This window comes from Rana temporaria, chromosome 13, assembly GCF_905171775.1.
Source record: "Rana temporaria chromosome 13, aRanTem1.1, whole genome shotgun sequence".
In the NCBI taxonomy this organism is placed as follows: domain Eukaryota; kingdom Metazoa; phylum Chordata; class Amphibia; order Anura; family Ranidae; genus Rana; species Rana temporaria.
The window spans coordinates 90136470-90151225 of NC_053501.1; the positions used below are offsets into that span (position 1 = coordinate 90136470).

The window sequence follows — 14756 nt, forward strand, 5'->3', positions numbered from 1 at the left end:
AAGGGGGCCACAGGAGCCAAAGCTGTGAGGGTTACCCCTGCAGGAGTGCCTCGGTATTACTGTGACCTGACACAAGTGTGTAGTCAAGAGTTGCCTCAGTTGACAAAGGAGCACTTGAGAAGGGATTTGCGGGAGCATCCATTGGGAAGACTTGTTAAGAAGACGCTGATAGATTAAGATTCTCAGATACTGGTCATGAGTTCTGTGGATGGTGCAAAGGTAGTCTCCAAAGAATGGGAGCGGATGCAGTTGCAAGACAATAACATATACAGGAAAGGCCCATCTGAAGAACCATATGGTTGTGTTGACAGCTCCTTATGACGATCGTGGGCATGTGGTGCCAGATAGGACCCTTAGGTTAGTTAGGGATAGTTTTTATTGGCCATCCATGAGGACTGAAGTCGACAGTTACTGCCATTCTTGTGTTTGATGCATCCAAAGAAATACTTTTTTTGGTAGGGCTGCCCCAATGGGCCATTTACAAAGTCAAGGGCCAATGGACCTGCTGTGCTTTGATTTCTTTTGTCTCAAACCTGACCTGAGTAGGCAAAGTAATGTCCTGGTTGTGACAGGTCATTTCACCGTCTATGCTCAAGCTTTCCTGACCAAAGACCAACAAGCCAATACAGTTAACAAAGCTTTGGTAGAGAAGTTTTTTGTTCACTACGGTCTGCCTCAACATCTACATTCGTATCAAGGTTGGGACTTTGAGAGTAAACTAGTAAAACGGTTATGTGAACTGTTGATCATTCAAAAGTCCAGAACTACCTCTTAACATCCCCAAGGGGACCCACAAGCAGAACGTTTCAATTGTACCTTGCTAAACATGCTAGGTACTCTGCCTTTAGAAAAGAAACAGCATTTGGGTGACTACATTGCCACAGTGGTCCAGGCTTAGAGCAACACAGTGAATGTCTCCACTGGATACTTCCCTTATTGGTTGATGTTCAGGAGAGAGGCTTGTTTGCCTGTGCACCTGGCCTTTGGGACATCTCTGGATTATAAAGGATATGTTGACAGACTTTGAAGAGACTTAAAATCTACCAATGAGAGAGCTGAGAAAGCATCCAATTTCAGAGAACAAACACACAAAAGGAATTTTGATCTGAAAGTAAGAGTTCTACACTTGCAGCCAGGAGATCAGGTGTGCCAGGAAAACACAAATAGGCTGACCCATGACGGTCTCAACCCTACATTGTTTGCAAAAGGGCTCTCTGGGCTTCCTGTGTACCAAATTCGCTCAGAAGGGAAGACTTGTCCGCTAAGGACATGGCATCCAAACCATCTTCTACTCTTATCCAAGGCCGTTCAGGTATCTTCACCTCCTTACTCTGATGTACCTTGCCCTACCTTGGGGCCTAGAACTCGTCGGGCCTCAAAACCTGCCCCATAACAAGAAAATTAGGAGGTGAGTGATGAGGAAGAACTGGTTGTGGGTTCCCCTCCCAAAGATAACACCAGAGTCTCTAGCAGAAGATATTAAAGGAATCTCCCTACCAAAATGGGTGTGAGGGGGATTAAACCAGAACCAACTAACCATTTGGGAATACAAGATCTTGGAGAAGTTCCAACTTCCCCCCTCAAAAAAATGATGGAGAGACTGTACCTGAGAGGGAGGAGGAATTGGAGCCCGGCTGGAGCACGGACCGTGGACCTGAACCTTTGGAAAGCATATACCCCAGACTTAGACAGGAAATCCATCCACCGAAAAGACTAACATACGACACCCTTGCAGAAAGCTCTGATGAACTCATTTCTACAGCTCCCCATTCTAGTCAAGTGCCAGCTTCTTCTAACAAACTTTTGGTAGAGGATGACCCTGTTCCACTCTCTGACAACTGGGTGGGCCACTGATCTATTATTGTTCTGTAAACAAAACTATTTAGCTTTGTCTGATGATTTATATAGTTTACTGTTGACAAATGCTACTGTAGATTATGGTTAGCAGATTTATTATTTGCAGGGCTTTAATGTGTTAAGAAACAATCCCACTGAATAGTCATTGTCTTCGGGGGACCAAATATTTTCAAGTGGGGGGAGGATGTAGCCGAGAGCGGACTAACGTTATCAGATTTTTGCAGACTAGACCTCTTATTACAGCTTGCTCCTATGACCCCCTAGTGCTGGACTCGAATCACTGACATCATGTTCTGAGCACAGAGAAAAGCATTGTGGGAGCTATTGGATACACATTGCTGAATTGCAGAACTGACTATGGACTACATCTCCCAGCAGGCCATCTGCTCCACAGGAAAATTGTGGGACAGCCTATAAAGGGATCTGCTGACGGGCCCACGCTCTTGCTTCCTGAATCCCATTGCGTGAGCACCACCCCGCCACTGTGTGAGGAGACTGCCGCCTATCACGCGGATCACAGCCTACAGCTCCAACCCCAGAGAGTCCAGTCATTGCCTGCCTGCAGCAGCGCGGAACCAGCCGGTTTACTGAGTTGGCAGACTGATTGCCATCTCTGCCCATCTGCACTAAGAATCATCATTTGATTGGTCTATCAGGATAGGTTAGGGGGCTTATGCCCACAGATCCCACTGCCACACTCTGAACACTGTGCACAGGTGACACTTGCTTGGATTACAACTAGTATTGCTATAAACCAGGGTCCGCTATCTTGCCTTGTTTATTATCACTTTACCGCAGTCAGGAATCTTTGTTCTATGAGCTCCAACTTTGCCGGTTCAATGCCTTGCTTTTAGGACATTATTGTTTATTGCCCTTAAAGGGGACACTTTACTGATAATTATAGTACATTATCTCTCATTAGAATTAAAGGTATTCTAGGCCAGCCTGGGGTTCTTCTTTAAGGCAGGAACATTGCATCCATTAATGGCTTTCTCAAGGTATCAGTTGTGACTATATTTGTCAATACTGTTTTTGCTGCAAGCCTTCTTTCAACCTAGTCTTGGCTGTAACCAGAATGTGGCTGACTAATCCTTGATTTAACCATCTTTTCTCAAATAAGTAAAATTAGAGAGTTGAAACTACTTGCTTTGTGTCATTTAAATGTATACACAACATGTCTGAACCTAGAGGGTTAGAGGGGCTGGAGAGTTCAAAGGGTCATGGCTGCACAGGAGAACATGCATTACCAAGCAACCCCCAAAGGGGCAGTGCTACAGGTGTTTTATACCCAATTTTGTCAACGTTGCAGCCCCACTGACAGATCTGACGAAAGGTAGTGGCTTGGTCATGATTAAGTGGAATCCTGAAGCAGAGGAGGCATTTCAAATGTTGAAGAAAGCTCTCTATGCACCACCTGTGCTCTTGGACCCCAGATTTCACAAAGGAGTTTGTGGTACAGACAGACACCCCTGATGTGGGACTGGGTGCTGTATTGTCCCAAATCAGAGATGGGGATGAGCACCCAGTGGTCTACCTTAGCAAAAAGCTAAATAGACATGAGAAAAATTTGGCTATTGTTGAGAAGGAATCCCTGGCAAGCAAATGAGCCTTGGATGCCCTCAAATATTAACTGTTGGGGAGAAAATTCAAACTAGTCTTGGATCATGCCCCACTCAAGTGGATGTGTCATAACATGGGGAAAAACAGTGACATGTGACAAAGTGGTTTCTTGCTTTACAGGCATTTAAATTCGCAGTTGAGCATAGAGCTGGAAAACTTAAGAATAATGTTAATGCCCTTTCCCATGTCCATTGCCTTGTTAAGACAGTTGCTCAGCCGCAGAGGTTTGAGCAGATGGGGGAGGGATATGTGACTTTATGAAAGGCGATGTGATTGATGAACTCTATGTATCACCTTACATGTGTTTATATGCAGGAAACTAAGGTGGAATCCAGGCCAAGTTTTCCGGTCCATCTTGGCAGTGTTGGTTTTGGACTAGATTTTGAGTTCCACTGGTGACCACTAGCAGTAAAAATAAAGCAGGACTGGAGCAAGAGGTTGCTCTTGGTCTGGAACTCAGAAAGCCAAACCTGAAAGAGCTATGGAGATAGAGTAAGGAAAAGATTTGCATAATGTTTGTTGTGTATGTGATTGGGAGAAGCCCTTCACCTGTGACCTAGGCACCCAAAGGTTTAGTTAGTGCCTGGATGCCAAGGATTTATTTTCTGTTTTGTTTATGTTCTATGCAGCATTTTAAATTAAAGCTGAAACTCCTTTTAAACCTGTGTATCTGTCTGGAACTCAAATCGAGAAAACAACTTCATTAATGTATTCCTGGCTCCAGCAGCCATGTGCTAAGGATCTGGTTATATTTAGAGGCCAGTGGGAAACCGCACTCCAAACTCAATTTTCTGATTCCCATTGGGAAAATTCATGTATTCTAGCTCATAAGTGATCAATTAGCACATGGTTACAAGAATGCTCTTGCAGAAGTTGAAAAAAATAGTTCCCACTAAGATGTGGCATGGCTTGGGGAGCCATGGTACATATTTGGTGGAATTGCCCTTGAATAACACCTTTTTGGAACTCGATTCAGAAGCTTGTCCTCCACATAACAGAAATGAAGGCCCAGCCATACACATAACACATTTTTCCTCTCGATTTCCCCATTAACACAGACAGTGATCATCGCAGGCAAAACTCGGCATGCTGGTAGTGCCCAAGTTGATCAATTGATCAACTTGGTTCATTCAGCCTGCACATACACAGTTCACCACTTGGCGGAGATTTGAACCGTGCATGCCTAAGATTAACCTCACCCTGGCTTGCTGTAATCTCCAATTACTCTTTGAGTAGATACAAACATTCTCTAACCAAACACCCTCTGATCGCTGTAGTCTTTAATTCCCAAACACTGGAAAACCTTGAATATACCCTCAATTAACCCCTTTTTGCCTAAGGGTAAAACAAATGTTAATGCCTAAGCACAATTTTGCAACTTTGACATATGTTAGTAAAACTGTACATATCATCGCAACTGCATCCAGGTGTATCATACGTTGTTTTTTTTCAGGATAGGTTTGACTTTCATTTAGTGGTAAATAGTAATGTGTATCTCCTGATTTTTTTTTTATTGTCAAAGGAAAACTGGCCTAAAACAGTAAAGAATGTGTATTTTTTTTATTTAGCAACCTATTTCCTATTATATTTTTGTATTGCACAGTTTTGTTTCTCTCTGCAAGGAGAAGGAGATATACAATGTAGGTCTTCCGTGTGCTACAGAGGCTGTAAGTTGGAAAAGTACGAGTTCCATCATGAACAGGTTATGTTTCTGGGTTATGACATTTCTACTGCTGTTTTTTCTGATAGACCCGGAGAAATAATCTGCAGTTCTACAGTGGCCTCAACCCGTAGGTCTGCATCCGCTACAACATTTTCTTGGCTTTGCCAATTATTATCAGGAATTTGTTTGGAAAGTCTCTTCTCTGGTCAGACCCCTGACTGATATGACCAGAAAGGATGGTAACCCACAGCATTTGTCTCCGGAGTCCTTTAACGCCTTTAAGTCTCTCAATGCTGCCTTGTTTCAGCTCCTGTGCTGGCACATCCTGATCCTACTTTACCCTTCATTCTTGAGGTTGATGCATCTGAGACTGGAGTAGGCGCCCTTCTGTCTTAACGTCCCACCTCCGAGCGCTATGCATTCTTGTGGATACTTTTCTAAGAAATTGTCTGCTGCAGAATGTAATTACGAGATTGGGGACAGAGAATTGTTAGCTATCATTTTTGCTCTTAAAGAATGGAGGCATTTTCTCGAAGATACCACTGTGCTGGTCCTCATGTTGACTGACCATAAGAATTTTACGTTCTTGTCTGAGGCAAAATGCTTATCTCCCAGAAGGGTGCAATGTGCTCTTTTTCTGTCAAGCTTCAATTACATAGTCTCATTCTTACCTGTACTATGAAAGGGCTGACTTATTGTCACAACAGTTTTCCTCCCCTTCAAGATAGAGTAGGTTCCTGCTCCTGTGATACCTCCCGATCGTATTCTGTCCACTGTTCGTACTAGTCTCACTTCACCTTTGGGTGACAGAATTTCGCCACTCGGATCCATTCTCCTCCGGAGAAACCTGGTGACCGCTGCTTTGTCCTTGAGAATCTCTGCACTGCTTTGCTCTATATTTACCATTCTCCCAAGGCAGCTGGCCACCCAGGGAAGAATCAACTAATTTTGGCTATTTCTTAACAGTTCTGGTGGTCTAGTCTCCATGCTGATGTAACCGCAGTCGTAGCCATTTGTTCCGTGTTTGTGCTAAGAGTAAGACACCACAACACTTTCCAGTGGGCCTCCTACAGCCCATAGCCAATGAAGAGAGGCCTTGGACCCACCTGTCTATGGATTTTATTGTGGAGTTACCCAACTCCCAAGGCAACACAGTTATTCTTATGGCGGTTGACCGGTTCTTGAAAATGTCACATTGTATTCCACTAAAGAAGTTGCCCACACCCAGAGAACTGGAATCCATTTTTGCGCCTTCCTACCAGGTTGGGGAGAGGGTCTGGCTGGCATCTCGTAACCTTTGACTCCGTTTTCCCTCACTGAAACTGGCACCACGGTTTATTGGACCTTTCTGTATTCTCCGTAGGATCAACCCAGTGGCTTACGCATTAGACCTTTTTTCTAACATGCGTATTTCGAATGTATTCCATGTATCCTTATTGAATATTTTGGTGTGCAACCGTTTCACCACCTCGGTACCATGTCCTCGCCCGGTTCTGGTAGAGAACCATGAAGAGTTTGAGATGCAATCTATCATTCACTCCTATAGGTTCTGTGGGTACATACAGTACCTGGTTCATTGGAAAGGGTACGGTTCGGAGTAACGCTCCTGGGTCTAATCCTTGGACGTACATGCTCCTGTCTTCCTCTGTGCATTCCATTCCATAGGTGTTTTCCCCCTCAAATCTGGTGGCCCTCTGAGAGGGAGGGGTTGTTGAGGAGGGGGTACTGTCAGGGCTGGGCTCTCAGCCCCCCCCCTTCTCAGTGCTCAGCTGTCTGTTAATTACCAGCACTCATTGTTCCACTGTGGCTCACCTGGTGATCATTTCCTGCTTGTCAGTCCAGCCTACAGCCAGTCTCTTCTGGCTATTTAAACTTCCTGGTTCATTCCTTCCGTACCTGCGCCTTGGTTAAACATATCTGTAGACTCTCTGCTGTGTTTCTGTTGAAGACTTGCCCGGCTGACATTCCTTCTGCTTCCTGATCCTGTCTGCTGCCTCCGACTACAATGATCTCAGGCTTCCTTATTTACTGGCTTGTTCTGACTACCCGCTTTGGCTACCAAACCCTGGCTATGTTTTGACTACTCTTACTATTTGTACTATTTTTACCATCTTATTAAAAGGTGTGATTTTTACTGCATTTGTTTCTGTCTGATTCATGGTTCCTGACAGAAAATAAGGGTGCAGCAACTGTGGGGATTTTTTCTTGCTGCTGCAAAAATAAATAAATAAAAGAAAATAAATAAAAAAAAGAAAGTAAAAAAAAAGAAAAGCGGTGACACAGAAGGAAGACTCAAAAAAAAAAAAAGCACCTGATGCTGCTTCTGCAAAAAAAATGGGATTAGTGGAGTGACACAGACGTGTTGTACACACCAACACTTCAGTGGCATCACTGCACTGTGTTATTCACTCTACATTACACTGACTGAACACACTATACACAAACTACCCTGCCCAATCTCCATTATCACACACAGGGCCGCCATCAGGGGGGTACATCCGTCACAAGTGTAAGGGGCCCCCCTGAAGAAGGCAGGAAGGGAGCCGTGCTGTGCATTACACAAACGATCTCCCAGCTTCTGCTGTTCTCATGTCACTGAGCTCAGACATCAAGCTCTTTACTGCCACTTCTCAGCAGCATGTCAGTTTGTGAAAATGAGATGGGACCAGGTAGGAAGACCTTCTTTATAAGTACGGCTGTAAAGGAAAGGGAGGGGGGCTGTTTGTGTACAGGGAGGGGCCAGAGCCTTGTGTGTGTAGAGATTTGTGTATGCAGTGGTGTATTTTGGTGCTGTGCTGCCCTAGGCAAGACTTAAATCAGGCGCCCCCTCCATCTAAAATTGTACCACCCCCTCCTTCTGATGTGGCTGCGCGTCATCCCTGGTGGCTGCGCCTGGTCTCTGTGCGGGGTCCCGGGACCCTGGTTGCTGTGTGGGGTTCCTGGTGGTTGTGTGGGGTCCTTGTGCGGGGACCCTTATGGTTGTGTGAGGTCCCTTGTTCAGCCTAGGCCAAAACACATTACTGTGTGTATGTGAGGGGCTACATACACACACACACAGGTGTGTGTGGGGCTGACATATATACAGGTGTGTGTGTGGTGACTATATATATATATATATATATATATATATATATATATATATATATATATATATATATACATATACACAGGATTGAGGGGGGGCTGAGTGTGTACAGGTGAGGTGGCCAGTGTGCGGATTTGGTAGGATGGCCCGTGAGCAAACCCTGGGAAATGTTGGTGGTCGGGGGGGGGGGGGGTTGGGGGCAGGCCTAAAGCTGTGTAAGGGGCCCAAAACATTTTGGTGGCTGCCCTGATTACACACTATACACAGCCGCTGTGTAAGCAGCCTTATATAGTGTGGGGCGTGGACTTTGGCCAAAGGCCTATCATGGCTCTCACAGTACATGGCACTGCGATTGGCCAAAGGATACAGGTCAGCTGCAGGCTTTGGCCAATCAGCAGCAATCAAAGCACTGCGAAATTGCCATATTTGTTTGTTCAGAGAACAAATATCCGATGTTCGAGCCAAACTTACATTTGACTCAAACATCAAGCCCATCTCTAGTGGTTTCAATGGAAAGAATTGTGCCCCATTGTTGGTGTCAATGGAAGGAATGGTACCCCATTGTTGGTGTCAATGGAAGGAAACCATGGGTATTAATGTAGATTTGTGCAAAGGAAAAAGTCGCGCTAAAATAACATTTAGAGTGTGTGTGTATAGAAAAATTCCAAGTGCTTATTGAAATATGAAATGGAAATATTCTAATAAAATATATATTAAACAAGTGCATATACCTACTACACAGATAAATGACATACAGTGAAGAGCGCAAAATATATTGAAATGCAAACCATCACACCGATCCCTTCTGCGTGAAACAAAAATCCGTAAATAAAGATGGCAAATGTTCATGCATGTAAAAAAATGGAATAATAAAATGTAACATATATTGAATAAAAAATATGACAATAAATAATAGTCCGATATATCTAAATAGAAAAAGGAAAATTCCAGTCCCACAATGGAAAATCCATATACGTTAAAGTTGTAGAAAGAAAAGGGATAAAATGGCTGTTCACCACCACCAAGATGTATTCCTCCTCCTATGGTACCCACAGGTAAAAAATGGAACCTTACCAGATAAGGTGGACCTTCCTAGGGCAAGGTCATAAAGGCTTGCAGATGAACCTCTGCAGGGTCTTCGTATTCCTCCACAATGTCAAGATCATCCAACTCCTGTAGTCCTCCTCGTCTCCACTCATAGAGTTGCCAAATGGAAAAAAGTGGGTATCCCTCTTTCCAAGGGGATAAATCCCATATGTGGAACAGGGGGGTGAGAAAAAACTGTATAGAAGACACCTGGGAGCCAGAAATCTTGCTGATTGATAAGGGATCATTGAGATAAGATGTGATAAGGGATTGATAAGATGTTCTACAAGCGTCCATTGGCTTCTGTGGAGACTTGGGCAGAAGCCTAGCCTGATGCAAGAATGGCGCTCTCCGTGGTGACTTTACTGCTGTAGGTCAGCTGGCACCTGTTGTTCCACAAGCTTGTGTTCAGCTCTGGCTGCACTCAGCAAAACACATTCCATTGTCGGACTGGAATTTTCCTTTTTCTATTTAGATATATCGGACTATTTTTTATTGTCATATTTTTTATTCAATATATATTACATTTTATTATTCCATTTTTTTACACGCATGAACATTTGCCATCTTTATTTACGGATTTTTGTTTCATGCAGAAGGGATCTGTGTGATGGTTTACATTTCAATATATTTTGCGCTCTTCACTTATCTGTGTAGTAAATATATGCACTTGTTTAATATATATTTTTTTAGTATATTTCATATTTCAATAAAATGTTGGTGGTCGGGGGGGGGGGGGTTGGGGGCAGGCCTAAAGCTGTGTAAGGGGCCCAAACATTTCTGGTGGCTGCCCTGATTACACACTATACACAGCCGCTGTGTAAGCAGCCTTATATAGTGTGGGGCGTGGACTTTGGCCAAAGGCCAATCATGTCTCAGGGACTATCATGGCTCTCACAGTACATGGCACTGCAATTGGCCAAAGGATACAGGTCAGCTGCAGGCTTTGGCCAATCAGCAGCAATCAAAGCACTGCGAAATTGCCATATTGGTACCCCATTGTTGGTGTCAATGGAAGGAAACCATGGGTATTAATGTAGATTTGTGCAAAGGAAAAAGTCGCGCTAAAATAACATCTATTACTTACCTGTGGTACCCACAGGTAAGTAATAGATGTTATTTTAGCGCGACTTTTTAGGAGGAGGAATACATCTTGGTGGTGGTGAACAGCCATTTTATCCCTTTCTTTCTACAACTTTAACGTATATGGATTTTCCATTGTGGGACTGGAATTTTCCTTTTTCTATTTAGATATATCGGACTATTTTTTATTGTCATATTTTTTATTCAATATATGTAACATTTTATTATTCCATTTTTTTACACGCATGAACATTTGCCATCTTTATTTATGGATTTTTGTTTTACGCAGAAGGGATCTGTGTGATGGTTTGCATTTCAATATATTTTGCGCTCTTCAATTATCTGTGTAGTAGTTATATGCACTTGTTTAATATATATTTTATTAGTATATTTCCATTTCATATTTCAATAAGCACTTGGATTTTTTCTATACACACTCTAAAGGTTATTTTAGCGCGACTATTTCCTTTGCACAGTTGTTTCCACATGATTATCACATGTTTTATGTCGCAGCTTATTATTCACTTAGTTTAATTTTGTCATATAAGCACCACTAGTGCAGTATTTATCCTTTTCTTTACCATTAATGTAGATTTGCCCTACTTTGAGGCACCAAAGATGGGGCACTATTCCTCCCCCTAATACAAAAGATGACTGACCCACTGACACTATGTCATTTTCTACTTCCACTGGCCACAATTAAAAATTGAAGCACAGTAAACTGGCGCTTTGTTTAGAAAGTTTGGAAACCCCTGGATTAGGACCCAGCTAGCAATTGGCTTTCCAGTTAATCCAAAAGGGTTTAGGCCAATAACTTTTGTTTCTCCACACCAAACCGGTCAAATAGTTATTTTATAACATAAAACATTTTCATAGCCTTGCTTGAAAGTAAAAGAGACATTAAATCCTGCCTGACTTACCCCTTCTGTTTATTGGCATGGTAAATTTTTTACCTAAAACAATTTCTTTAACAAATTCTACAAATTTTAACTTTTAACATTTTGTTTTTCTATTTCAGGTCTTACAGATCCACATGACAATGCTTTAAACTTCCTTATGGGCCTCTAACGTTGTACAGTGATGCCAAAAACTGCTAGGGTCTCTAGCACTACTGTTAAGCAGGGCACTAGGCGTTTGGGTAAACTGCTGCCAGTTTTGGACGAGGGCACTTTACAAAAGGAAGCCTGTACTGAATAGTCAAAATAGGACTGAGGGGAGAGACGATGTTAAAAACTCTCGAAAGAATGAAAAAAAAAACTGAAATTATTTTTGGAAGAAAATATACATATATGTATAATTATGTACCTATTTAAAGAAAACAACAAAAACAAATACACTTTTAATGGGTTGAGTTCTAACAACGATAAGGGGTTTGTGGCACACCATCCCTAAAACCATGCATGCTGTTGATATGGCTCTCCCGCTTAAAGTCCCTGGTGGAAGTGAGACCTCTAGTGGGCGGTTTGTGAAGTGGGGAGAGATTCTGTGGCTTCTAATATCCCTCTGTACTGTTGAGAGTCTGTTCTGTAGACAATGCTCTATTTCCAATGACAAGAGAGGCCCATTGCATCTGCACATCGGGCTTCCTCCTTTGTTTTATTTCTGTATAAATATGTATGTGATTTTTTTTATTTTGTATATCGTTTTTTTTTTTTTGCCCTCTTTCGACTTGTAATAAAATAGGCTTTTTACTACTGCTGTTTTCTGTCAAGTCAAAATACATAAAAAAAAAATAATGTATTGTGTACAGTCTAAAATGTTAAACTACTATGTACTTCTCATAAGTGTGACTTTTTTTCAATTTTGTGGAGGCTACCTGAAAATATAAATTGGATAAAGCAGGGAAGCCTAAAACCTCTTGTCAGGGATACATTACTGAAATGTATAAAATGGTTGTTGGTCGATAACAATGGTGATCAAGTTCAGAGTGATATTTTATGGAATTATCAATGGAATAAAGAACAACCCACAGATCTTAATAGTTAATGGGATATCTATATACATGATTATTTATATTTATTTTATTACAAGTACTTATATGTAAAGAGGGGCCCACACAGTCCCACTGTGATTATTCACAGTGGAAGCTGATCTGTGGGGGTGCCCACCTGCACCCACAGATCAGTGGGTAGAGACAGAACTGGGCTCTTTCTATGTAAACAAGGCAAAGATCCGTTCTGATGGGATAAGGGATGGATTTTGTCCCCTGGAATAAAATCCATCTCTTTCCTTGGTAAAAGCACCACACTGTGCACACAAAAACACTGGCTAGGCACACAGTTAACTATTTGATCGCCCTACACTGCATCCGGGAAGTATTCACAGCGCTTCACTTTTTCCACATTTTGTTATGTTACAGCCTTATTCCAAAATGTATTAAGTTAATTATTTTTCTCAAATTCTACAAACAATACCCCACAACGACAAGGCAAAAGAGGTTTGTTTGAAATATTTGCAAATTTATTAAAAATAAAAAAGGAAACAAATCACATGTACATAAGTAGTCACAGCCTTTACGCAATACTTTGTTAAAGCACCTTTGGCACCAATTACAGCCTCAAGTCTTTTTGAGTATGATGCTACAAGCTTGGCACCAATTTTTGGGCAGTTTCTCACATTTTTCTTTTTAGAAACTCTCAAGATCCATCAGGTTGGATGGGGAGCGTCGGTACACAGCCATTTTCAAATCTCTCCAGAGATGTTCAAACGGGTTCAAATCTGGGCTCTGGCTGGGCCACTAAAGGATATTCACAGAGTTGTCCAGTCCTTTGTTATCTTGGCTGTGTGCTTATGGTTGTTGTTCTGTTGAAAGATGAACCTTCGAACCAAGTCTGAGGTCCAGAGCGCTCTGGAGCAGGTTTTCATCAAGGATGTCTCTGCACATTACTACATTTATCATGGTGCTGCCACCACCATTCTTCACTGTAGGGATGGTATTTACCAGGTGATGCACGTTGCCTGGTTTCCTCTAGACATGACACTTGGCATTCAGGGCAAAGGGGGCAATTTTTGTTTCATCAGACCAGAGAATTTTGGTCTGAGAGTCCTTCAGGTGTCTTTTGGCAAACTACAGACGGTCTGTCATGTGGCTTTTACTGAGGCGTGGCTTCTGTCTGGCCACTCTACCATACGGTAATTTGTCTGATTGGTGGAGTGCTGCAGATATGGTTGTTCTTCTGGAAAGTTCTCCTCTCTTCACAGAGAAATGCTGGAGCTCTGTCAAAGTAACCATTGGGTTCTTGGTCACCTCCCTGACTAAGGCCCTTCCCCCCAGATCGCTCAGTTTGGCCAGGTGGTGCGCTGTAGAAGGAGTCCTGGTGGTTCCAAACTTCTTGCATTTATGTGCTCTTAGGGACCTTCAATGTGGCAGAAATTTTTCCGTACCTTTCCTCAGATCTGTGCCTCAATACAATCCTGTCTCTGAGGTCTACAGACAATTCCTTGGACTTCATGGCTTGGTTTGTGCTCTGACATGCACTGTTAACTGTGGGTCCTTACATAGACAGGTGTGTGCCTTTCCAAATCATATCCAATCAACTGAATATACCACAGGTGGACTCCAATCAAGTTGTAGAAACATCTCAAGGATGATCAGCGGAAACAGGATGCACCTGAGCTCAATTTTTAGTGTCATGACAAATGCTGTGATACTTATGTTTGTATAAAACAGATGCGCTTCTTAAACCAATTTAAATCTCACACCATAAAAAACATCAAACAAACAAACAATAGTCCTCTTTAAGTGAGAAAGAGGGCGCAACATTTAGGGGGGCGCCCACCAGTATGTGTCACAGTGGCTGCCTCCTCCGTCTTAAATGTTCTTTACTGTGTCCCCGTGCAGCTGTGCTCAGCCGCCATGTTCAGTTTCAAGCGCCCTGTGCTTGGTTGTATGGGGTCATGTGCAGCAGCGGGGCTGGCCTGTCCACGATCGCGTTAGATGCTGGAGTCCCGCCTCCACCGATGTTCAGTCTCCTGCACACTGTGATTGGGCAAAGGCGGGACTTCAGGAGCAACAGGCCAGCCCTGCCGCCGCACATGACCCCCATACGACCAATCATAGGGAGGTGCCGGAGCATGGTGAAGCGCGGGGATACAAAGTGAAAGTGGAGCAGGCGGCGATCATGAAGCAGATGACGATCGTGAAGCAGGCGGCACGGCCGCGGCACCAACCACGCAGGTCTGTGCTGTCTAAGTTTCAAACGACGCTTACTGTGTCGCCACCGCCATTTCCGACCTGACGTCACCAAACCACGACACACCCCTGCTCCAAACCAGGTGCTAAGCGAAATCTGGTATTGGCTGTGCACCACTGAGACCACCAGTGATTTTAGCATAAAGAAATGACAACAGCATCAGCATGTA

The 14756-nt window shown here is 43.1% G+C and overlaps 1 protein-coding gene across 1 annotated transcript in view; it reads left to right on the top strand.

The window, feature by feature from the left end:
* ZC3H6 (zinc finger CCCH-type containing 6) overlaps positions 1 to 12088 on the top strand; it is a 100721-nt gene extending 88633 nt beyond the window's left edge. The window contains exon 13 of the mRNA XM_040332628.1: positions 11413 to 12088. Coding sequence (XP_040188562.1) covers positions 11413 to 11442 — 30 coding nt within the window. The 3' untranslated portion in view covers positions 11443 to 12088. The remainder of the gene's footprint in view (positions 1 to 11412) is intronic.
* Positions 12089 to 14756: the final 2668 nt, after the last annotated feature.